The sequence below is a fragment of the Nerophis lumbriciformis genome, linkage group LG33, assembly GCF_033978685.3.
Source record: "Nerophis lumbriciformis linkage group LG33, RoL_Nlum_v2.1, whole genome shotgun sequence".
NCBI classification, from domain to species: Eukaryota; Metazoa; Chordata; class Actinopteri; order Syngnathiformes; family Syngnathidae; genus Nerophis; species Nerophis lumbriciformis.
In genome coordinates this window covers 23,487,197-23,513,637 of record NC_084580.2, presented here as the reverse complement: position 1 = coordinate 23,513,637, position 26,441 = coordinate 23,487,197, and the positions used below count along the sequence as shown (strand labels likewise).

The window sequence follows — 26,441 nt, the reverse complement described above, 5'->3', positions numbered from 1 at the left end:
TTGAGTGTGTTGTGCAGGTGTTTGACTTGTATTGGCGGGTTATATGGACGGGAGGGGGGAGGTGTTTGTTATGCGGGATTAATTTGTGGCATATTAAATATAAGCCTGGTTGTGTTGTGGCTAATCGTGAATATATATGTCACAAGCTATAAATAGTTTGTCTGCGTTAGCACTTATAATAACAATATCACTAATACTTGCTTGCTATTCAAGCCACGAAATGCAAATGGAGTATTGTTGGCGCTTTTTGGATGGTTATAGAGGACCTCCCATTGGCTCCATCGCAAGTGGACTTTTATTTACATTTATGAGTTAGGATGTGATTTTAAAAATATGTATATCCATCGTCATGTATTTTATAATGATTGTGAACAATAGAAAAAAATTCCCCCAAAAAGAGCAGTTCCCCTCTAAATTCCAGTGATTAGATTTAAGACTTTAAGTCTATGAGCATGAAGTGATGAAGCCTACTTGGATGAGAGGACAAACGTCTTCTAAGACAAAGTGAACAGTCCAGTTGTGATGGATTGAATGCCCTGAGAATAAAATGATATGTGCTTACTTGGACTGTGATGAAACTGTGAGGACTCAGGTGGTTTGTCTTCATGCTCTTCAGTCTTCACAGAGACAACAGTCAGTGGAAACTTGCTGACATCATCCTCCTCCTGCCCTAGAAGACACTCTCCCTCCTGAGTGATCCACACTTCCTCCTCTTCCTCTTTAATGTGGGGCGGCTGTGGAACCTCCTCTTCCTCTTTAATGTGAGGGGGCTGCTGGACGTCTGTTGGGTAAATAAGTAAATAAGATAAAGAGAGAATATAAATAGTTTTGGACTGACACTGTTAACACAATGACATTATTTGTGTTCTTTCCTGGGTTGTGTTAAAAGTGTGTAGCAAAACAACCAATAAATAGGCATGAAATACCTCCTCTTGTCCGAGTCACTACAATTAATTCAAAAGTGAGTACAAAAACAGATTTGGAAATTTGATGGAAAGCAATTTGAAAAGTTTTTATAAGTACGAGGCAACATTGATTGAGGGATTCTTAACTTTACACTCACTGATGTAAAGTGTGTAAATATTGTATTGTGTATACGGTCTATGACACCTAAACTTAACCATAATCTTTTAATGACATAGTCATTACCATAACTTCAATATCACGGAAAAAAAAAAAATGTAATTCCAAAATCACGGAAAAAAACATTCATGGTATGTTTTTGTCATCATGCAAAATACTTTTTTGTGGTCATTTTGTTGGCTGGGCCAAAAGGAACTTTTACCAAAACATGTTTTACTATGTGGTGTTTTATGGAGTATCTCCATCAACAATTCCTCTTTAGGAATTGGAGACCATCTACGACACGCTGAAGGAAAGTCAGTCACCTTTATGTTCTTTTAATAAATCAAGTGTTGACTACTTTGGTTATTGAAAATAAATGTTTACTTTCACTTATTGTTGCATGTAGGTCAGAATCAGGAAGTAAAATTATAACTAATTAGACGTGATTACAGTATAAAATGTATTTGGTGAGTGTGTGAGTTTTGTGTAAACATGTTGATACAGGTTTACATCTTCTTGGGGACTGGAACACAGATATGTCCTGAAAGGATGCACCCATTTTTAAAACCTTCACTAAGCTGTGCCACCAACATTGCCTCACTTAGCTCATTAAGCAAACTACCAGGGTGAGTGAGTCATTTTAAACCTTCATAGACCTCGTTGTTACTTCTGACCAGTCTAAGATCACCACAAGTGGAACTACTGTATGCGGCTTAAGTGATCATTTCATCATTTTCTGTACCCGTAAAGAACATAGAACCGAGGCTGACGGCCACAAAACAAGCGAAGCTAGAATCCTCAAGACCTAGACTAGCAAGGCTTTCAATGACAAACTGGCAAATTAAGACTCGCCTGGTATTTGCAAGTACACAGGTCTTTGGGTCAATTCCTAACCTCAGAAAAGTAAATAACTTCACAGTCAAAGTGGGTGACTATATTATAACAAACAAAAATGAGATTACCTATCTTGGCTGCATCGTAGAGACTAAACTCTCCAGTAAAAAAATGACTACTAAGGTAGTCAAAGAATCAATCAATCAATCAATGTTTATTTACCGTATTTTTCGGACTATAAGTCGCAGTTTTTTTCATAGTTTGGCCGGACTCCAGTGTGATTTATATATGTTTTTTTCCTTCTTTAGTATGCATTTTCGGCAGGTGCTACTTATACTCCGGTGCGACTTATACTCCGAAAAATACGGTATATAGCCCTAAATCACAAAAGTCTCAAAGGGCTGTACAAGCCACAACGACATCCTCGGTACAGAGCCCACATAAGGGACGTCGATGTGAATGACTATGAGAAACCGCATATGTGGGTAACCCCCCCCTCTCTAGGGGAGACCGAAAGCAATGGATGTCGAGTGACATAATATTGTGAAAGAACAGTCCTTAGTGGATCTAACATAGTAGTGAGAGTCCAGTCCATAGTGGGGCCAGCAGTAAACCATCCCGAGCGGAGACGGGTCAGCAGCGCAGAGATGTTCCCAACCGATGCACAGGCGAGCGGTCCACCCCGGGTCCCAACTCTGGACAGCCAGCACTTCATCCATTGTCACCGGAACCGAAATAACCCGGCGAGGAGGCAGAGGAGAAAAGAAAAGAAACAGCAGATCAACTGGTCTAAAAAGGGGGGTCTATTTAAAGGCTAGAGTATACAAATTAGTTTTAAGATGGGACTTAAATGCTTCTACTGAGTTAGCATCTCTAACTGTTACCGGGAGGGCGTTCCAGAGTACTGATGCCCGAATGGAAAACGCTCTGTAGCCCGCAGACTTTTTTTGGGCTCTGGGAATCACTAATAAGCCGGAGTTCTTTGAACGCAGATTTCTTGCCGGGACATATGGTACAATACAATCGTCAAGATAGGATGGAGCTAGACCGTGTAGTATTTTATACGTAAGTAGTAAAACCTTAAAGTCACATCTTAAGTGCACAGGAAGCCAGTGCAGGTGAGCCAGTATAGGCGTAATATGATCAAACTTTCTTGTTCTTGTCAAAAGTCTAGCAGCCGCATTTTGTACCAATTGTAATCTTTTAATGCTGGACATAGGGAGACCCGAAAATAATACGTTACAGTAATGGAGACGAGACATAACGAACGCATGAATAATAATCTCAGCGTCGCTAGTGAACAAAATGGAACGAATTTTAGCGATATTACGGAGATGAAAGAAGGCCGTTTTAGTAACACTCTTAATGTGTGACTCAAAGGAGAGAGTTGGGTGGAAGATAAAACCCAGATTCTTTACCGAGTTGCCTTGTGTAATTGTTTAGTTGTCAAATGTTAAGGTGGTATTATTAAATAAATGTCGGTGTCTAGCAGGACCGATAATCAGCATTTCCGTTTTCTTGGCGTTGAGTTGCAAGAAGTTAGCGGACATCCATTGTTTAATTTCATTAAGACACGCCTCCAGCTGACTACAATCCGGCGTGTTGGTCAGCTTTAGGGGCATGTAGAGTTGGGTGTCATCAGCATAACAGTGGAAGCTAACACCGTATTTGCGTATGATGTCGCCTAGCGGCAGCATGTAAATGCTACAGAGTGCAGGGCCAAGAACCGAACCCTGAGGAACTCCACACGTTACCTTAACATAGTCCGAGGTCACATTGTTATGGGAGACGCACTGCATCCTATCAGTAAGATAAGAGTTAAACCACGACAAGGCTAAGTCTGACATACCAATACGTGTTTTGATACGCTCTAATAAAATATTATGATGGACGGTATGGAAAGCAGCGCTAAGATCAAGAAGCAGCAACATAGATGACGCATCAGAATCCATCGTTAGCAGTAGATCATTGGTCATTTTTGCGAGGGCTGTCTCCGTAAAGTGATTTGCCCTGAAACCGGATTGAAAAGGTTCACAGAGATTGTTAGACACTAAGTGTTCATTTAGCTGCTGTGCGACAATTTTTTCGAGGATTTTCGAGATAAACGGAAGATGGGACACCGGTCGGTAGTTTACCATGAGGTCAGGATCAAGGTTAGGTCTTTTGAGCAGAGGATGAATAACCGCTTTTTTGAATGCTAGTGGAACAGTGCCAGATGAAAGTGATACGTTTATAATATTTAGCACTGATGGACCAATAATACAAAAAGCTCCTTGATAAGTTTCCCAGGAAATGGGTCAAGTAAACATGTTGTTTGTTTTGTCCCATTAACACATCTTAACAATTCCTCTAATGTTGTTTCATCAAAGAGAGAGAAACTATTTTGGAATCAACCGACAAATTCTGTTCTTACCAGTGTTGTCCCGATACCAATATTTTGGTACTGGGACCTGTACCAAAACGTATTTCGATACTTCTCTAAATAAGAGGGACCACAAAAAAGTGCATTATTGGCTTTATTTTAACAAAATATCTTAGGGTACATTAAACATATGTTTATTATTGCAAGTTTGTCCTTAAATAAAATAGTGAACATACTAGACAACTTGTCTTTTAGTAGTAAGTAAGCAAACAAATGCTCCCAATTTAGTCAGCTGACATATGCAGTAACATATTGTGTCACTTATCTACCTATTATTTTGTCAAAATTATTAAGGAGAAGTGGTAGGAAATGGATTATTAATCGACTTCTTCATTTACTGTTAATATCTGCTTAGTTTCTGTTTTAACATGTTCTATCTACACTTCTGTTAAAATGTAATAATCACTTATTCTTCTGTTGTTTGGATACTTCACATTAGTTTTGGATGATACCACACATTTGGGTATCAATCTGATACCAAGTAGTTACAGGATCATACATTGGTCATATTCAAAGTCCTCATGAGTCCGGGGACATATTTCCTGAGTTTATAAACATAATATACATTTTTTTTAAACGAAAGAAGATGTTGTGATGGCACAAAATGTTGATGTAATCATAGAAGTACTACTTTTTAGAAGCGGTATAGTACCGAACATGATGAATTAGTATCGCGATACTATACTAATACCGGTATACCGTACAACCCTAGTTCTTACATAGTAGGATCACCCTGCTGGTGGGTAGAAATACACTTAAGACTCTAACACAAGCGCTCATTTAACCCCACTTTGACTACAGAGTTCATGTTTGGTACCGCGACGCCTTAAAAGCCCTGAAAAACTAACTCCAGACAGCCCAAAACAAAATGATTGGGCTTCTACTCAACCATCCATCTCGGGCTCACATTTCCTTAACGTGGGGAGGCTCTTGGTATGTGAGAGTACATCTTCTTGCAGTTAGTCTGATGTACAAGATACACCATACCACTAAAATACTCATGTACCTGTCTAGATACTTCAAAATATATTCACCATTATAACACCAGAGGTAGTTGTATAAGTCATATTCAACCCAGATTTCACTCCAAAAAAGTTTCCAATTTGTTTGCCTGCTATACCACCAACATGTGGAACTCCGTATAAATAGCCATAAAGAAGTGAAAATCGCTTATTCCCTTCGGGGTCACGGGGGATGCTGGAGCCTATCTCAGCTACAATCGGGCGTAAGGCGGGGTACACCCTGGACAAGTCGCCACCTCATCGTAGGGCCAACACAGATAGACAGACAACATTCACACTCACATTCACACACTAGGGACCATTTAGTGTTGCCAATCAACCTATCCCCAGGTGCATGTCTTTGGAGGTGGGAGGAAGCCATACTTCAAAATATATTCACCATTATAACACCAGAGGTAGTTGTACAAATCACATTCAACACAGATTTCTTTCAAAAGAAGGTTCTAATTCATTTGCCTGCTATACCACCAACATGTGGATCGTCCTATCAATAGTCATAAAGGAGTGTAAATCCCTTACTTCCTTCAAAGCCGCTTTGAAAATACATTACAGGTTGCGGCTACTCATAACAGGGAATAGACAAATCTTTTTGCTTTTATTTTATTGTCATTTACTTTTTTGCAGTATTTTGTCTACTTTCTACATAGTACTGTGTTCTGTGGGAGTTAAATATTTCAAGTGAAACCATGTCAGGCTTTCTTGTAGCGTGATGAAAGTGTACCGTGATGAAAGTGTACCCTTTCCTATGCAAACTTCTCATAAGTCCTTCAATCAATCAATCACACATTGTTACAAACTGAGAGGAACATCAACCTCAAACTGTCTCGTTTTCATGAAGAATCTAAATGAAAGCATTGCATCATCCCCACAAGACAAAGCATCTTCCTATTGAAGAAAAGTGTTACTAATGAAATATAAAGTTAGTAAAGATGTGAGAGTAAGAAGTCAACAAACCTGTTCTGTGTAACACAACTTGATGTTTCTTGAAAACAGCGTCCAGTAGTTGATGTTGTCGCTCCTTCTCCTCTTTTGTTGGACAAAGTTCCTCCTCATACTTTGCTATCGTTCTTTCGCACATTTTCCCACAATCACAACACTTTACACTCACATTTGATCTCTACTTAGCGATGTGTTGATAACGTCCGCGTCTCTTTGTTAGCAGCTAACAAGCTAAGCTAACTAGCCAGCTAAGCTAACTAGCACAAGACTTGATAAAGTGCGCTCAGACTAATGTATCCGGATACAAACAATGACTAACAATGTTTCATCTACTACACGACATATATGCGTACATGTATGCACTAAATACAAATAGAGAAACAATAATGGCCAGTGGCCACGTTTAGGCCTTCTCTGTCAAACGCCATTTTGCTTTTGACTCCTTCGTCTTCTTTGGATTTCCAGCAGACTAGTAGAGCATCTTAGGCCTCCACAGCTTCTTAACGTCCTGTCCTATGGTCCATACTACATTCTACAGTACAGGAGGTCTTCGTCCTGTCCTATGGTCCATACTACATTCTACAGTACAGGAGGTCTTCGTCCTGTCCTATGGTCCATACTACATTCTACAGTACAGGAGGTCTTCGTCCTGTCCTATGGTCCATACTACATTCTACAGTACAGGAGGTCTTCGTCCTGTCCTATGGTCCATACTACATTCTACAGTACAGGAGGTCGCGCTATCAACCTTTCAATGGACCAATTCCAAGTTGGCTTCGTCCTTCTTCTTCTTTTTTGTTTAATGGCGGTTAGGATACATGGAGGCACTAGGACCGCTCTTTGTGGTCGCAGGAAGAGCAGCAGAAAGTTTCCCTGGAGAAAGAAATAGGTGAGTGACTAAGCTTTTTATTGTATTTTTATTTTGTATTATATATATATATATATATATATATATATATATATATATATATATATATATATATATATATATATATATATATATTTTTTTTTTTTTTTTTTTTTTTTTTTTTTTTATTTATTTTCACCACAGGTTGTGCTTCTAACATACTCCTAATACGTTTTTCCTATTGTTCTTCTTTTCTTTATTATCAATCAGAACTGAAGGACATTTACGGGCATTGACCTCCATCTTATATGGACATTCACATGGACATTGTTAACATCCATATTATCAACCTTTCTGTTTGGTCCTTGTGTGCCAGCTGTTTAATGGCAAATGTTTATGAAGAAACTGCACATTTTCTGTTTTGCACATTTTACATTGATCAGGATTTGTTTTATGTAAGTATGACGTTTCGAGCAAGCGCTCTTTTTCACACTGCTGTGGCGGTGTGTGCGGACCTTTCTTTCTTTCTTGTACCGCAGGGGCGTCACTAGCTTTTAAGGACAGGGGGGGCTTAGCCCCCAGGAGATGCACAGGATGCGAGCGAACGTTACGCGCAAGCACAAAACTTCACAAACGGCAAACAAAGACTTAGAAATTATTCATTGTTATTATTATTATTTTTTTTAAATGCACGGGACGAAATGAAATGCTCCCCGGGACGATGGCTTTTAACCATTTTTTTTCTTTTTCTATTTATGTATTTATTTATTTTACTTTTTATATTAATTGTCTTGTTTTTTCCTCCCTCTGAAAATCCTATGAAATGTTTAACAAGCCATCCTATAATAATACAACAGCTATTAATGTAACAATACAATAAAACAAATATATTTAATGATGTTTTTTTCATTATTTTAACAATAGGCTAATGTATATTACTTTATATAGATTCTACAAGAAACACAAAACTTAAAAACTAAATGATTTACAATTGCACACACAAGGTTTTGTGCCGCTTCACTCATTGTAAAGGAAGATAATGTGCTTCGTACACCTGCAGGACCGCAAGCAAGGTCGCAGAGAAAATGCGGACTGGAATTTGAGTGATGTGGGCATTTTCTATATGAACAAGTGGAATGGATTGGATACTGATGCACGAAAGGGGCTCTCTACCTTACGCTACGAAGTGAAGGGAAACTGGGTGAATAATAACAGGTTATATGAGTATTTATTTAAACTCATATTTTGGCCACTTTATAATGAAAAAGTCGGCATGTATTTGTAAAAAAAACAAAAAAACACCAAATTATTTAGGGGGGCTTAAGAATATTTTAGGCCTAAAATAAATAGGCCTAACAACGCCAATGCTTGTAACTATTCCTTTTTTGATCCAGCACCCATCCCAATTGGGTTTTTTGATTTTTTTCACCCTCTGTTTTGCACATTTCGAAAAAAATAAATATATGGTTGAAGAATACAATTTTCTTGTGATTATGGTATGAATAGGACTTACAGTAAGTGCAACAGTGGAGGTGTAAAGTTCATTTTTCTAAGCATTTTGGAATTTTTAAAGCATTTTCTAAGCAATTTTTCAGGCCCAGACTGAAATAGGGGACACCCAAATTTTATAAGGGACACCAAAAATGTTCCGACCGCCCGCGAGATGTCCCTTATTTCAAAGTCTGGGTGTTGGCAACCCTAATGGTTTGAAAAAGGCATTTGGTCGCTGATGCACTTATTGAGTGATAAAAGTATTATATTATTTTAAGATTTCATTAAGTACGACCTACAAATAGACGAAAATATTTAAACAAATTATAAAGGCTTTTGTTCAAAATATTCTAAATATATTATCTTTTTCAGAACTCTTTTCTAAACTTTCTGGGCTTTTGGTGGATGGACACAATATTACAGATTTTAAACTCTGAAATTAGACAATTATTTACTATTTCTTATTTGCCGTATTTTCTCTGGAACAAAACAAACAAACAAAAAATACTCAAAACTTGAAAGTTTCCATTCTTCCAAAGGCAAAGGAGTTCATAAATAAGAAAAAAAACAAAAAACAGGATTGACCACTTAAAATAATTTCAGGATGTTGTTTTGCAATTAAAGACAACACGTGTTCGTTCTGTGATAGCGAAACAAAATAAACAGTTTATTTTAGGAATGTATGCAAAGTAAATCTCTGTGGGATGATGTACAATATCGGCTTTTGTCTAACACTCCAAACTTGTTTTCTGAAATTGATAATGTTTTGGGGATATTAAAAAATTTAAAAAAACGTAAAAAATGTTTAAAACACAATAATGATAAATAATGATAAATAGGTTGTACTTGTATAGCGCTTTTCTACCTTCAAGGTACTCAAAGCGCTTTGACACTACTTCCACATTTACCCATTCACACACACATTCACACACTGATGGAGGGAGCTGCCATGCAAGGCGCTAACCAGCACCCATCAGGAGCAAGGGTGAAGTGTCTTGCTCAGGACACAACGAGGTTGGTACTAGGTGGGGATTGAACCAGGGACCCTCGGGTCGCGCACGGCCACTCTTCCACTGCGCCACGCCGTCCCTAATGGATTTTTTAAAATGTTATCCACAAATGTATGTTTGTAAAAACAAAACCATCCTTCCACAAACAATTTAGCCATTTTCTCTCACTTTTATATTGCATAAAGGTCTGGGGACATACATATAAAACAATCACAACACAATCATCATATTACAAAAGAGAGTAATAAAGTTAATTAATAAAATGGATTATGGAGACCCAACAAATAATTCATGAAGTCACACATTTTAAAATTGTATAAAAGACAACTGTTCAAATGATGTATAAAGTAAATAATAATATGCCTCCTGAAGTGGTCCAGAAGATGTTTCAGATGTGAACCAGTACATATGTATATCATATAAAGGTGCTAATCTATGGGATCATTAACAATTACAAATAATATGTAACACTTCAATATTTCAAACACCTATAAAAAACACTATTATGAATAACTCTAATATTGTATAATGAATATATATATACACATTAAATATTTATTGTATGTAAAATTTGTACTGTTTACTCTCACCTTTTCAGTCAAATTGTTTGTCTAATGTTTAATAAAAGTACACAATGTTGCATATTAATGCATGTACTTGACTGAAAAAAGCACTAATACAGAATATCTCATCCATAAATGTAGAAGCATATTAAAATATTGTTACACAAACAACAATGTTACACATAAAGTCACATTTTAAAAGGAAATGATATTGTATAAAACGTATATACAATTATAATTTGAATGTATCACATTCATTGTGCTGTTTTGGATTTACTGACCTTTTTAGTAACATTTTTCTTCTTGTAATAGTTTAGTCAATATAAAAGTACACAATGTTGCATATTAATGCATGTACTTGACTGAAAAAAAGCAACAATATAAAATATATAATCTATAAATGTAGAAGCATATTAAAAAGATTGTTACACAAACAACAATGTCACACATGTTATATGTGCTGATGTTGTTAGAAAGTCAAAATTAAAGTTTATTTCAAATCCTGCAGTTTCATTTGCTGCTGCTGTTCTCACCAGCACACTTGTGTTTCTTACACTGGTACTTAGAAGAGAATCCTTCACCACACACACTGCAACTCAACACTTTCTCTCCTGGGTGTGTTCTCATGTGTGCTACAAGGTTTGATCGCTCACAAAAGCTTCTGTGGCAGATTGAACAGGAATGTGATCTTTCACCAGTGTGTGTTCGAGTGTGTCTTTTCAAATGTCCCTTCCTTTTAAAAGATAAGCAACAGATTGAACAAGGAAAAGGTTTTTCACCAGTGTGTGTTTTCCTGTGTGCTACAAGGTTTGATCGTTCACAAAAGCTTATGTTGCAGATTGAACAGGAATGTGATTTTTCACCAGTGTGTGTAGTTTTCTGGTGTCTTTTCAAATGATCCTTCCTTTTAAAAGATGTGCCACAGATTGAACAGGAAAAAGGTTTTTCACCCGTGTGTGTTGTCATGTGTTCTTTCAAATGGCTACTTTGTACAAAACCTTTACCACAGATTGAACAAGAAAAAGGTTTTTCACCAGTGTGTATTCTCATGTGTACGCTCAATTTGCCACTTTCTACAAAACCTTTACTGCAGATTGAACAGATAAAAGGTTTTTCACCAGTGTGTGTTCTCATGTGCACTTTCAAATTTTTACTTAGAGCAAAACCTTTACTACAGATTGAACAGGAAAAAGGTTTTTCACCATCGTGTGTTCTCATGTGTACTTTCAAATTGTTACAAAGAACAAAACCTTTACTGCAGATTGAACAAGAAAAAGGTTTTTCACCAGTGTGTGTTCTCATGTGTACTTTCAAATTGCTACTTTCTACAAAACCTTTACCACAAACTGAACAGATAAAAGGTCTTTCACCAGTGTGTGTTCTCATGTGTCTTTTCAAACTCTGACTTTCTACAAAACCTTTACTACAGATTGAACAGATAAAAGGTTTTTCACCGGTGTGTATTCTCTTGTGTGCTTTCAAATGGTGACTCTGTACAAAACCTTTACCACAGACTGAACAGATAAAAGGTTTTTCTCCAGTGTGTGTTCTCCTGTGTCTTTTCAGGAGACTACGGTTTTTAAAAGTTTTGTCACAGTGAGAACATTTGAAGTGAGTGTTGTCAGTGTGACATGTCTTATCATCTTTAGAGTCTTCATCATCAGTGTCAGGAGAGTGTGACGTTGTGTCCTCACTATCTGATAGTGGAGCTAAGAGCTTGTCTGCTTGTGATCCTCCACAGTGGTCTCCATCAGCTTCTGTTGTCATGTGTTGTGTTGAGCTGCTGCTTGGAGGCTCCGCCTCTCTCTTCTCCTCACTTTCACCTTTGACCTCATCATCTTCACTCTTCACAGGGACACCAGTCACTGGGAACTCCACCAGTCCTTCAAGATGATCTCCCTCCTGACTGATGCTGTGTTCCTCCTCTTCATCTTTAATGTGGGGCGTCAGTGAGTCTTCCTCTTCCTTTTTACAGGGCAGGGTCTGTGTCAAAGAAGAAAAGGAGCCACCAGAGGGTCTGTGGCGCCTGGTCTTCCTCTTTGATGGATCCTCCTTCACCATCCTGAAGCTACACTCCTGTTTTTCAGGCAGAAGTTGTTCTTCACAGACGTCTGCAGGACACAAAATGACAAACATGCTTGAGAAATGTCCAGATTTGCTCAGTCACATGAGGCATTCAGTAAGTTCACATGTCATTAAAGGGGAACATTATCACCAGACCTATGTAAACGTCAATATATACCTTGATGTTGCAGAAAAAAGACCATATATTTTTTTAACCGATTTCCGAACTCTAAATGGGTGAATTTTGGCGAAATAAACGCCTTTCTATTATTCGCTCTCGGAGCGATGACGTCACATTACAAACACCGAGTCAAATCAGCTCTGTTATTTTCCGTTTTTTCGACTGTTTTCCGTACCTTGGAGACATCATGCCTCGTCGGTGTGTTGTCGGAGGGTGTAACAACACGAACAGGGACGGATTCAAGTTGCACCAGTGGCCCAAAGATGCGAAATTGGCAAAAAATTGGACGTTTGTTCCGCACACTTTACCGACGAAAGCTATGCTACGACAGAGATGGCAAGAATGTGTGGATATCCTGCGACACTCAAAGCAGATGCATTTCCAACCATAAAGTCAAAGAAATCTGCCGCCAGACCCCCATTGAATCTGTCGGAGTGTGTGAGCAATTCAGGGACAAAGGACCTCGGTAGCACTGCAAGCAATGGCGGCAGTTTGTTCCCGCAGACGAGCGAGCTAAACCCCCTGGATGTCTTGGCTCACACCGTCCCTTATGCCACCGAAGATGATCAAGAGAAGAATATCGACCCTAGCTTCCCTGGCCTGCTGACATCAACTCCAAAACTGGACAGATCAGCTTTCAGGAAAAGAGAGCGGATGAGGGTATGTCTACAGAATATATTAATTGATGAAAATTGGGCTGTCTGCAATCTCAAAGTGCATGTTGTTGCCAAATGTATTTCATATGCTATAAACCTATTTCATAGTTGTTAGTTTCCTTTAATGCCAAACAAACACATACCAATCGTTGGTTAGAAGGCGATCGCCGAATTTGTCCTCGCTTTCTCTCGTGTCGCTGGCTGTCGTGTCGTTTTCGTCGGTTTCGCTTGCATACGGTTCAAACCGATATGGCTCAATAGCTTCAGTTTCTTCTTCAATTTCGTTTTCGCTACCTGCCTCCACACTACAACCATCCGTTTCAATACATGCGTAATCTGTTGAATCGCTTAAGCCGCTGAAATCCGAGTCTGAATCCGAGCTAATGGCGCTATAGCTTGCTGTTCTTTCCGCCATGTTTGTTTGTGTTGGCTTCACTATGTGACGTCACAGGAAAATGGACGGGTGTTTATAACGATGGTTGAAATCAGGTACTTTGAAGCTTTTTTTTAGGGATATTGCGTGATGGGTAAAATTTTGAAAAAAACTTCGAAAAATAAAATAAGCCACTGGGAACTGATTTTTAATGGTTTTAACCCTTCTGAAATTGTGATAATGTTTCCCTTTAAAACAAACAAGTTATTATATGAATTGGCCTGAAAACAAACACACTGCTCTTTACAACATTTTGTAAGACTTTCACTACACGCACAACATCCCAGAAGACATAGCGAGATCGCCGGGCGGCGCAGTCGGAGAAGGGAGAGGAAGCAGAAACGGGGCTGTAGGGCCGGTGTTATGCTACGGCTAAAGAAACAACCACACAAGCCACCTCTACCGAGCCTGTTTCTCTGCAATGCCAGATCCCTGGTGCATAAAACGGACGACATGGAATTACAACTCGCTGGAAATCGCTACGTTCGTGACTGCTGTGTTTTGGCCATCACTGAAAAGTGGCTTCACCCGAGGATCTCCGATGCTAGCCTGCAGCTAGCAGGCCACACTTTGCTCCGCTGGGACAGGACTGTGAACTCCGGTAAGAGCAGAGGAGGGGGTCTCTGTGTTTATGTGCATGACAACTGGTGTAACAACGGGACAATCATAGACCAACGCTGTTCCCTAGACCTCGAGCACATGTCTGTAAGATGCCAGCTTTTTTTATACCAAGAGAGCTAACTGTAGTGATCGTCACGGCTGTTTACATCCCACCCGACGCCAACGTGAACACAGCGCTCTCTCTCTTGCTGAACACCGTAAACCAACAGCAGCGGGTCCACCCGGATGGTTTCACATTATTGCAGGGACTTTAATAAGGCCAACTTAAAGACTGTACTGCCAAATATTTACCAACATATAAAGTGTTTTACTCGGGGAGAGAACATTTAGGATCATGTTTACACCAATATCAGGCACGCATACAGAACCACACCCCTCCCCCATCTCGGCCAGTCAGACTATCTTTCCCTCCTGCTCTCTCCAGCCTACTCCCCTCTCAGACGCAGAGTCAGACCCACCATAAGGAGAGTTACAACCTGGCCTGAAAATGCTCTGTCGGACCTACAGGACTGTTTCAGCCGAACACACTGGGACTTACACTCCCTGATAGACATTTACACCTCCCGCTGCCTCAGCAGAGGTACCAACATTATCAAGGACAGCTCTCACCCTGACCCTGTAGTGCCCTCAGGAAGGCACTACAAGGTCATCCGGTCTAAGACAAACAGACTCAAGAACAGTTTTTTCCCCAAAGCCATAACCAATGTGAACTCTCATAGGCACTGATTTTATAGTTTAGCAGCTCTCTGTGTGCAATTTTTACTCTCCACCCACAATCTGAATGCTTCTGTAGATATGTATATAGTATAATATTTAAACAACACATTCGTTCTCAGGACTGGACTGTGCTCCTTACCTCCTTGTGCACTATTTTTATTTTTCTCTCCTTCTTATGTTTTGCATAATTGTAGACTGTCAGACTGATACTGTAGTTACTTTTAATCTCATTGTACCTGTGTATAGTGACAATGAAAGGCATTCTATTCTATTCTATTCACAGGAAAAGAAGACCACTTTTTACGAGGGATGGGCAATATGGCCTAAAATCTATATTACCATAATTTCCCTTCCACTTGAGTGCAGCTGGGATAGGCTCCAGCGCCCCCTGTGATTTTAATGTCAGTTACTGATGTATAAACTTGGAGAAAAGATGAGGTTGTTTACAGTGTAAATCTGTATTCTGTATTGTTGTCTCTGCTATGGCGCCATCTTGTGGCCGAGTTTGCTCACTGCGAGTGCTGTGGGTTGAAAGTGTATTTCCTTTTGCTTCGTGCCTTGAACCCGAAGTATGGTTTCTTTGTTTATCTCGCCAAGCAACGTTTGTAAGTGTAACCGGGGATTTCCATTGGATGTGGAACGGCGGCGCCGCGGCGACAGACTCGTTCCGTTTTTTGTTTTCAAGTCAATGTGTCAGTTTCCACCGCCTGGCTTCTATATTTAGTGGTCGACACAACAAGGCCGTTCAATTGAGCTAAAATCTGCTCGTGTGGGACAGGAAGTCATGCATAAACACAAAATAAATCATCCAGTTTACTTTCAAAATAGAACATTCTGTTTAAGGCGGATGGTATTCTACACTTTGAAAAGTCCTAATGGACATGAAGTCAACTTGTCAAAAGGTTGTCAGACCTAATTTCACCTCCTTGACACAAATGGACGAAGACATGCTGATTCTAAAAGGCCCAAAATTAAAGAATCATATAACAGGCATATCCCGGGCAGTTATATGGGGGCCTGTACTTCAGCGTTGTATTAAAATGAGTAGTTCCATCTCCAACATGAAAGTGAGTGTCGCCAACACTACTGCACACAGGAAAACGTGTGGAGGAGAATTGCAAGTAGTCGAAACAAAGATTGTGAATGACTGACAAGAGGCTCACTTTGTTCATGTAAGTGTACTGTGGAATAAACATGCTCAGGTGCTGAGAGTGATGCACAGAGTGAGACCTCTTAGTCCAGTTTAAAATTCACAGACCAAGAAGGAAACACACGGACATAGTAATGTATTGATGACGGCAAGAATTAAGTTATTAGGTTTATTTCCATTTACCATATTTTTCGGACTATAAGGCAAACTTAAAATCCTTTAATTTTCTCAAAAATCAACAGTGTGCCTTATAACCCGGTGCGCCTAATGTACGAAATAATTCTGGTTGTGCTTACTGACCTCGAAGCAATTTTATTTGGTACATGGTGTAATGATAAGTGTGGCCAGTATAGTTGTTACACATAAAATATATGTGGAGACTGCAATATGACGCCAGTAAACAACACCAAAACTTAAAATGTTCCATTGAAAATAAAGAACATTACACACGGCACTCAAAAATCTGTCAAAATGTTTTAGTACGACTTTGAAGCCGCACCGCTTGATGGATTGTCGGCCCATTACGGCTACCCTAGTCAGAGATACAAGTATTACTATGGTGTGTGTATAAGGACCGCAACATGGCACCCATTAGCACACATTATCTGGTGTTTTGTTTCACAATATTATGCAAAACCAACATTTCTTACCTTCTGGTACCTGCTGATGTGTATTTGGGATCTGTATAAGTCCTGAAAATTTGCGCAAATCCGCCATTGTAGTCTGTGCCGATTCCATAGTCTATCTAAGCTTCTTCTTTTTCTCGATCTTCTTGTTATGGGACATTCATCCTCTGCTGTTGCCATTTCTAATATAAAGTAGTGTAAAGTTCTTACTTATATCTGTCAGTAAACTCGCCATGAAATCGCCAAAACATACCGGTGTAGTGAGTTTACATTATTCACCCAAGGAACTTTGGTTATTAGAGTTCCGGTCGGACGCGTTGTTGTTGCACTAGTGAGCCACGGATGAGGAGATGCTGCTCCGTTATTGATTGAAGTAAAGTCTGAATGTCAGTAAAACAGTTAGCTCCATCTTTTGACACTTCTTCCACTCCCGTCCTTGCACGCTACACCGCTACAACAAAGATGACGGGGAGAAGACGCTGTCCAAGTGGAGGCACGTAAATAAGACCGCCCACAAAACGGCGCATCCTGAAGAGACTGTCAGAAAGTGACTTGAAGATGATGTGTAAAATATCATCCATGCAACATTTTGAGCAAAGAACCACCATTACATGTTATGTAGACCACAAGGAAGTATTTTACATTTAGAAAAAAAAAAATATATATATATATATATATATGACTCCTATAATGCGCCTTATAATCCGGTGCGCCTTTTGTATGAAAATAGACCTGACTAGACCCGCTCATCGACAGTGTGCCTTATAATCTGGTGCGCCCTATGGCCTACAATTGCAAGAATATATTAATGCCTCTGGACATCGTATTTTATGTTTTTTATTACAATTTAAGGCCTTAATTAAGAAAAAGTCAATTTAATGACTTTTAATGCTTTTTAATGACCCACGGAAACCCACAAAATGTGAACGGATCGATACAAGAATCGACAGTAACAATACCAAGTATAATATCAGTATAAGGTTGATACAGTGGTTTGATCAATATTTGGTATTATATATATTTTTTTGATTTTGTTATTGTTTACAAACTCAGTAAAAAAGGAAGACTATAAGGGCATAAACCAACTAATTTAATTCAGAGCCATATTTAAATATTCAATTGATATTCTAACACCACCATCCTGTGTTTTGTCTGATTATGATTGCGAAAAATTTAAATACCAGTATCTGCATTGGTATGACCGATACTGCCCCTGTAATTACTTGGTACTAGATTGATACCTACATTTGTAGTATCAGCCAAAACTAAAGTATCAAACAACAAAACAAGTGATTATTATATTTTAACAAAAGAGAAGAATAAGTGATTATTACATTTTAACAGAAGTGTAGATAGAAACACGTTACATTAGAAAGTTCCTAAATAAAAATATTGTTAATGGAATTATTGAGACATTTCTAGGATGTATTTACGAGAATTTGATAGAATTTAATACATTCTGAGGCCAGCGTGGCTCGGTTGGTAGGGCGGCCGTGCCAGCAACTCGACGGTTCCAGGTTCGATCCTAGTCACTGCCCTTGTGTCCTTGAGCAAGTTACTTTACCCACATGCTCCCAGTGCCACCCACACTGCTTTAAATGTAACTTAGATAATGTCTTTCACTATGTTGAACAATTTCCCTTGTGGATCATTAAAGTTTGTCTAAGTCTAAGTCTAAAGTGCTTTGAGTCACTAGAGAAAAACGCTACATAAATATACTTCACTTCACTTAAAAGGGAACCACACTTTTATTTATTTTGCCTATCAAGAACACATATATTTTTCTTTTTTATGCATTCTAAATAGTAAATAAATGCGATCAAAAGTCTGCTTACAATAGAGGCTGTTAGAGTCGCACTATTCTGCCTACAAAGAACTTAAAAACATCCAAACACCTCCATTAAGGTTTTATGTACCTGCAGTAGGTATATATGCCATTTTGTAACAGCTGCATTTTTAAAGATGCAATATTTACCTATTTTTGCTCATCCATCCATCCATCCATTTTTACCGCTTGTCCCTTTAGGGGTCGTGGGGGGTGCTGGATTGCATTCATTTCAAAAACGCAACATGAGGTTCGCTTTTTTTTTTAACATCACTGAATATTACACACGGCAGACTTCATGAGAGCCAACAAACATAATAAAACATCACTTACTGTACAAGGTCTGCTGTCACTATGACGCAGACTGATAAAATCTAGTTATATTCCCGTTTAGATGAAGAATGACTCATAATCGTCGCATGGAAAAGGGGGGTGAAGCTAAGCGTCTTTTTGTGTCGTTCGCCATTGCCGGGTCTAAATTGGCTGTCAAATGTTACCAACTTGTCAGAGTACGTCCTCATCCTTCTACTATCCAGGTGAGAGGCACGATTCATGATCTGGAATAATCTTTCACCAGCACCGAGGTGAGAAAGGAGCTCACCAGCCGCTGATGTCAACATAGTAAAATAGTGAAATATTGTGCTGACGGATTCTAAACTAAAATGCCTATTTGTAACTTTATAGAGCCGACTACCAGCGCCGGATTTTTTTTGTCAATAAGCTGTGTGTGACTACAAGAGTTGGTGAGTCCATATTTATGAAAATAGCACCTTTAGCATTAATCTTTCTTTGATTGTTTCATTGCAACAGTCTTTGTAGCATATTCTCAATGGTCCATATACAAGGTTTATGACTTCAACCAATGATAACTATTGTGTATTGAATGTACTTTTAAATGTGTTTTGATAATAAGCACGTTTAGTGCACTGACTGCTTTGTATAGGTCATATTTATGCTGCTAATGGTTATTTTAGCATTTTATAGCATATTGTGATTCTGACATGTTTATTGATTTATATTGTACAATATTGAGGAAAGAACTAGAACATATTCTGAATACTTTATAATACAATTAGTGATATTTTATCAATCAATCGATGTTTATTTATATAGCCCTAAATCAGGTGTCTCAAAGGGCTGCACAAGCCACAACGACATCCTCGGTACAGAGCCCACAATTTATGAAGATATTTTGTGTACACATGGATTTATAAGGATGGTCCTGGCTCTTACACAGGCCAGGCTTCTCTTTTTGATGGCGAGCTAAGGAAAAGAAGCATCTAGTCCAAGGATCGTTCTTGGAAGATTCCAGCCAGGGACCCCACCACCTGTTCTGTCTGGGCGGGTTGGAGGCTCTCGAGCCGACCCTTTACATTTTCATCTTTAAACTGCAGTACATGGACTGTACTGCCATCCTTTTTTCAAGAACTCTATTAAGTCTGAACTGAGATTTATACAAGATCCAGAGAGACTGATTAATGGAATTTGAATTGTATATATGTATATAGTACTTGTGTTTGTTTCTTCAAAATTGCTTTCATGTTGAATGGCCATTCAACTAATTGTTGTGTATATATCTGCTGTCCATCACTAATTCTCTAATACACGGTGTCAACCAAAATGCAATTCAAGCTCTGCCTTCTCTCTCTGAGTCGAAACCCTAGTCTTCTGTTCCTAGCCCATAAAACCCCACATATATATTGCATTGATTTGTAGCACGTATAGGTTACACACACAAGCTATAAATAGTTTGTCTGCGTTAGCACTTATAATAACAATATCACTAATACTTGGTTAGTATTCAAGCCACAAAATGCAAATGGAGTATTGTTGGCACTTGTTGGATGGTTATAGAGGACCCCCCATTGGCTCCATTGCAAGTGGACTTTTATTTACATTTATGAGTTAGAATGTGATTTTAAAACAATATGTATCCATTGTCATGTCTTTTATAATGATTGTGAATGATAGAAAACATTCCCAAAAAACTGCAGTTCCCCTCTAAATTCCAGTGATTCGATTTAAGACTTTAAGTCTATGAGCATGAAGTGATGAAGCCTACTTGGATGAGAGGACAAACGTCTTCTAAGACAAAGTGAACAGTCCAGTTGTGATGGATTGAATGTCCTGAGAATAAAATGATATGTGCTTACTTGGACTGTGATGAAGCTGTGAGGACTCAGGTGGTTTGTCTTCATGCTCTTCAGTCTTCACAGAGACAATAGTCAGTGGAAACTTGCTGACATCATCCTCCCCCTGCCCTACAAGACACTCTCCCTCCTCTTCCTCTTTCATGTGGGGGGGCTGTGGATCCTCCTCTTCCTCTTTAATGTGGGGGGGCTGCTGGACGTCTGTTGGGTAAATAAGTAAATAAGATACAGAGAGAATAGAAATAGTTTTGGACTGACACTGTTAACACAATGACATTATTTGTGTTTTTTCATTAAAAGTGTGTAGCAAAACAACCAATAAAAACACGAGAAATACCTCCTTTTTTCCTAAAATGAATTCAAAAGTGGCACAGTGAGAACAAAAACAGACTTGGAAATTTGATGGGGGGCAATTTGAAAAGATTTTATAATTACGAGGCAGCATTGTGTTGCGTCGACCAGCTCTTCCTCCCATGGAATCTAAGTTACTGGTCAATCCCAAGTTCTTTCGATGACATATATGCTGGGTAAGAAGGACCATCATAACAGAATAGGAATATTATCAAGTTTTACGGAAATTTTAGGAGATCAGCCCATACAAATACATTCATATTGGCTACTCGAGTTGATCTGACATTCAAACGGAAAAGCCAACTTCTTGCACACAAAGAAAGCCCCCACCTCTCCCTCTCGCAACACTGATAAGGCAAGAAGTGGTATTCACATTCCAATGGTTAAGACACTAAACAGACCTCTGAAGACAAATAGAAACTGGTAGAATTTAGAAAGGAAAAGTATTAACTGCTCTAATCATGGCTATGAATAAAGAAATAACTCTTAAACATATATGCATTCTCCACAATTGATTGAGGTATTCTTAACTTTACACTCACTGATGTAAAGTGTGTAAATATTTTATTCTGTATACGGTCTATGACGTCTAAACTTCATCTCTAAACTTAACCACGATCTTGTAATGACATAGTCATTACCATAATTTCAAAATCATGGAAATAAAAAATCTAATTCCAAAATCACTTAAATGGTATGTTTTTGTCATCATGCAAAATACTCTTTTGTGGTCATTTTGTTGGCTGGGCCAAAAGGAACTTATAACCAAAACACGTTTAATTATGTGGTGTTTTTATGGAGTATCTCCATCAACAATTCTTCTTTAGGAATTGGAGACCATCTACGACACGCTGAAGGAAAGTTAGTCACATTTATGCTCTTTTAATAAATCAAGTGTTGACTACTTTGGTTACTGAAAATAAATGTTTACTTTCAATTATTGATGCACGTAGTTCAGAATCAGGAAGTGAAATTATAACTAATTAGATTTGATTACAGTATGAAATATTTTTGGTGACTGTGTAAGTTTTGTGTAAACATGTTGACACAGGGGGCAGCACGGTAGCCAGGGGTTAGTGCGTGTGCCTCACAATACGAAGGTCCTGGGTTCGATCCTGGGCTCGGGATCTTTCTGTGTGGAGTTGGCATGTTCTCCCCGTGACTGCGTGGGTTTCCTCTGGGTACTCCGGCTTCCTCCCACCTCCAAAGACATGCACCTGAGGATAGGCCCCTCCCACCTCCAAAGACATGCACCTGGGGATAGGCTGATTGGCAACACTAAATTGGGCCTAGTGTGTGAATGTGAGTGTGAATGTTGTCTGTCTATCTGTGTTGGCCCTATGATGAGGTGGCAACTTGTCCAGGGTGTACCCCGCCTTCCGCCCATGTGCAGCTGAGATAGGCTCCAGCGACCCCGTACGGGACAAGCGGTAGAAAATGGATGGATGGAAGCTGCAAACAAGACACTTTAAGGGTTGCGGCCATTGTGATTATACAAACCTCGTTTCCATATGAGTTGGGAAATTGTGTTTGATGTAAATATAAACGGAATACAATGATTTGCAAATCCTTTTCAACCCATATTCAGTTGAATATGCTACAAAGACAACATATTTGATGTTCAAACTGATAAACATTTTTTTTTGTAAATAATCATTAACTTTAGAATTTGATGCCAGCAACACGTGACAAAGAAGTTGGGAAAGGTGGCAATGAATACTGATAAAGTTGAGGAATGCTCATCAACCACTTATTTGGAACATCTCACAGGTGAACAGGCAAATTGGGAACAGGTGGGTGCCATGATTGGGTATAAAAGTAGATTCCATGAAATGCTCAGTCATTCACAAACAAGGATGGGGCAAGGGTCACCACTTTGTCAACAAATGCGTGAGCAAATAGTTGAACAGTTTAAGAAAAACCTTTCTCAACCAGCTATTGCAAGGAATTTAGGGATTTCACCATCTACGGTCTGTAATATCATCAAAGGGTTCAGAGAATCTGGAGAAATCACTGCACGTAAGCAGCTAAGCCTGTGACCTTCGATCACTCAGGCTGTACTGCATCAACAAGCGACATCAGTGTGTAAAGGATATCACCACATGGGCTCAGGAACACTTCAGAAACCCACTGTCAGTAACTACAGTTGGTCGCTACATCTGTAAGTGCAAGTTAAAACTCTACTATGCAAGGCGAAAACCGTTTATCAACAACACCCAGAAACGCCGAAGGCTTCGCTGGGCCTGAGCTCATCTAAGATGGACTGATACAAAGTGGAAAAGTGTTCTGTGGTCTGACGAGTCCACATTTCAAATTGTTTTTGGAAACTGTGGATGTCGTGTCCTCCGGACCAAAGAGGAAAAGAACCATCCGGATTGTTATGGGCGCAAAGTTGAAAAGTCAGCATGTGTGATGGTATGGGGCTGTATTAGTGCCTAAGACATGGGTAACTTACACATCTGTGAAGGCACCATTAATGCTGAAAGGTACATACAGGTTTTGGAGCAACATATTTTGCCATCCAAGCAACGTTACCATGGACGCCCCTGCTTATTTCAGCAAGACAATGCCGAGCCACGTGTTACATCAACGTGGCTTCATAGTAAAAGACTGCGGGTACTAGACTGGCCTGCCTGCAGTCCAGACCTGTCTCCCATTGAAAATGTGTGGCGCATTATGAAGCCTAAAATACCACAACGAAGACCCCCGGACTGTTGACCAACTTAAGCTGTACATCAAGCAAGAATGGAAAAGAATTCCACCTGAGAAGCTGAAAAAATGTGTCTCCTCAGTTCCCAAACGTTTACTGAGTGTTGTTAAAAGGAAAGGCCATGTAACACAGTGGTGAACATGCCCTTTCCCAACTTCTTTGTCACGTGTTGCAGCCATGAAATTCTAAGTTAATTATTATTTGCAAAAAAAAAAAAAATATGTTTATGAGTTTGAACATCAAATATGTTGTCTTTGTAGTGCATTCAACTGAATATGGGTTGAAAAGGATTTGCAAATCATTGTATTCCGTTTATATTTACATCTAACACAATTTCCCAACTCATATGGAAACGGGGTTTGTATTATATATTACAAATGTCATTTTCTTGTTAATAATGAAATATAAAGTTAGTAAAGATGTGAGAGTAAGAAGTAAACAAACCTGTTCTGTGTAACACAACTTGATGTTTCTTGAAAACAGCGTCCAGTAGTTGTTTGTTTTCCTCTTTTGTTCTAGAAAGTTCCGCCTGGTATTCTGCTATCGTTCTTTCTAACACTACAAATATTTCTTCGACGGCAGCAGTTAGTCGCTGATCCACCAACGCTCTCAACATGTGTAATGTAGACATTTTCACACAATCACAACACTTTACTCTCACACTTGATCTCTACTTAGCGATGTGTTGATAACTTCTGTGTCTTCTGTTAGCAGCTAACAAGCTAAGCTAACTAGCGAGCCAAGCTAACTAACAATAAACGAGCAGGAGAAGCAGCAAAGTGCTTCTCACGCACCGAGACGATTTTATCCTTGAATAAATAATAAAATATTTATTTCATATGACATTAATATTTACAAACTGGAGAACAAATAATGACACTGCTTATTTCTTTCTGCGTCAATGTGCCTTCACGACAGTTCGCACACTTGACGTTACAAGACGGTACCACTCTGCTCTCGCGAGATGTGTCATGCGCAGGAGAGTCAAAGGAACGTTGTTGTTTGTTTGCATATCAAGACAGACTGATTAATAATAATAATAAATATATATATATATATATATATATATATATATATATATATATATATATATATATATATATATATATATATATATATATATATATATGATATTGCATATCAAGACAGACTGATTAATAATAATAATATATATATATATATATATATATATATATATATATATATATGATATTGCATATCAAGACAGACTGATTAATAATAATATATATATATATATATATATATATATATATATATATATATACATATATATATATATATATATATATATATATATATATATATATATATATATATAAAACACCAAAATATTTTAATAATAAATGTAGTAATACATATTGTATTCGAATAAAATTTATATATACATGCACATTTACACACGTATACTTGTTTACATGTATGTGTGTGTGTATATACATATTATATATACATATATGTATATATGTATATATATATATATATATATATATATATATATATATATATATATATATATATATATATATATATATATATATATATATATATATATCTCAGCTGTATTCCGGCGGTAGGCGGGGTACACCCTGGACAAGTCGCCACCTCATTGTGTATACATATATATATATATATATATATATATATATATATATATATATATATATATATATATATATAAGGGAATAAGCGGTAGAAAAATGGATGGATGGATACATACACACACACACACACACACACACACACACACACACACACACACACACACACACACACACACACACACACACACACACACACACACACACACACACACACACACACTTGGATGACTAATTTTTACTTTTACTTGAGTCATATTACTCTAAAGTAGTTTTACTTGAATACAATGTTTGGCTATTCTCCCCGGCACCTTAGTATGTATCACAGATTGTTTGTTGCATGTCAAACTTGAGTTATTCCCCATAAAATGTGTTTTGCGTTCATATTTCGGGCGTCTTTGGATTTGCATCATTTCTTAAAGATAAAACCGTGTAGTTTTTTTCCGACCTTTTGAAACGGATCATTTCCAAAAAGCAAAGTAGGGCTGTACTGTATTGTACTGGGTTACTACACAACACTGACCATTAGCAGCATCTAGTGGTCAAAATGGAGCAGTGCAGTGGCTTAAAAAAAAAAAAAAAAAAACATTTCTCAAACTGGTTAAGTTAACTGCAGTTACGTCAACGGCAAAAAGAGTCCAAGGAGTAAAATGTAGGTCCGAAACAAAAACTATTTTTTTTTGTTTTGGATGTTGCACCCAACACGCCCCAATTGGTGTATTTGTGCTCAGAGTTATATTTATTTGCCTCAATCATCGCCAACTTTTTATATTGCAAAGCTCATTTTTCCTGTAAGTGTGTAACCAACATGATGGATTTGGGACAGCACTACACTGTCAAAACTCCAGCCCTGGTCGACTAAGTATGGAGTGTACATCGTATACCAGTGACGTGCAGTCACTAGAGGCAGGTGAGGCGGGGCCCCGCCTCACCTGCCATCATGGAAAGAAAAAAAATGTAAAAAGAAAAAACAATTATTACATTGTTATATGTATCCAGTGATTATACTATAAAGTTATTTTCCATTTAACTTCACCAGTTTTAGATTATTTTTTATTCAAAATCGCTGAATTTTCACATTTGCGGTTCAAATACTGAGAAGAGACGGTGCGGTGATCAGCAGCCAGTTGAGGCACGTCACTCAG

At 38.4% G+C, this 26,441-nt stretch overlaps 1 protein-coding gene across 3 annotated transcripts in view; it reads right to left on the bottom strand.

Moving 5' to 3' along the window:
* Positions 1–24,603, bottom strand: part of LOC133575688 (uncharacterized) — a 30,581-nt gene extending 5,978 nt beyond the window's left edge. Inside the window, exons 1-3 of one of the 3 annotated variants that reach the window (XM_072912153.1) lie at positions 24,122–24,603; positions 20,620–20,817; positions 563–781 (exon numbers count right to left, since the gene is read on the bottom strand). In XM_072912153.1, the coding sequence (XP_072768254.1) occupies positions 563–781; positions 20,620–20,817; positions 24,122–24,308 (604 nt within the window). In that variant the 5' untranslated portion in view covers positions 24,309–24,603. Of the gene's footprint in view, positions 1–562; positions 782–10,221; positions 12,305–20,619; positions 20,818–24,121 lie in introns of those variants that run through there. The other 2 variants (XM_061928431.2, XM_072912154.1) reach the window with 2 other exon arrangements.
* Positions 24,604–26,441: the final 1,838 nt, after the last annotated feature.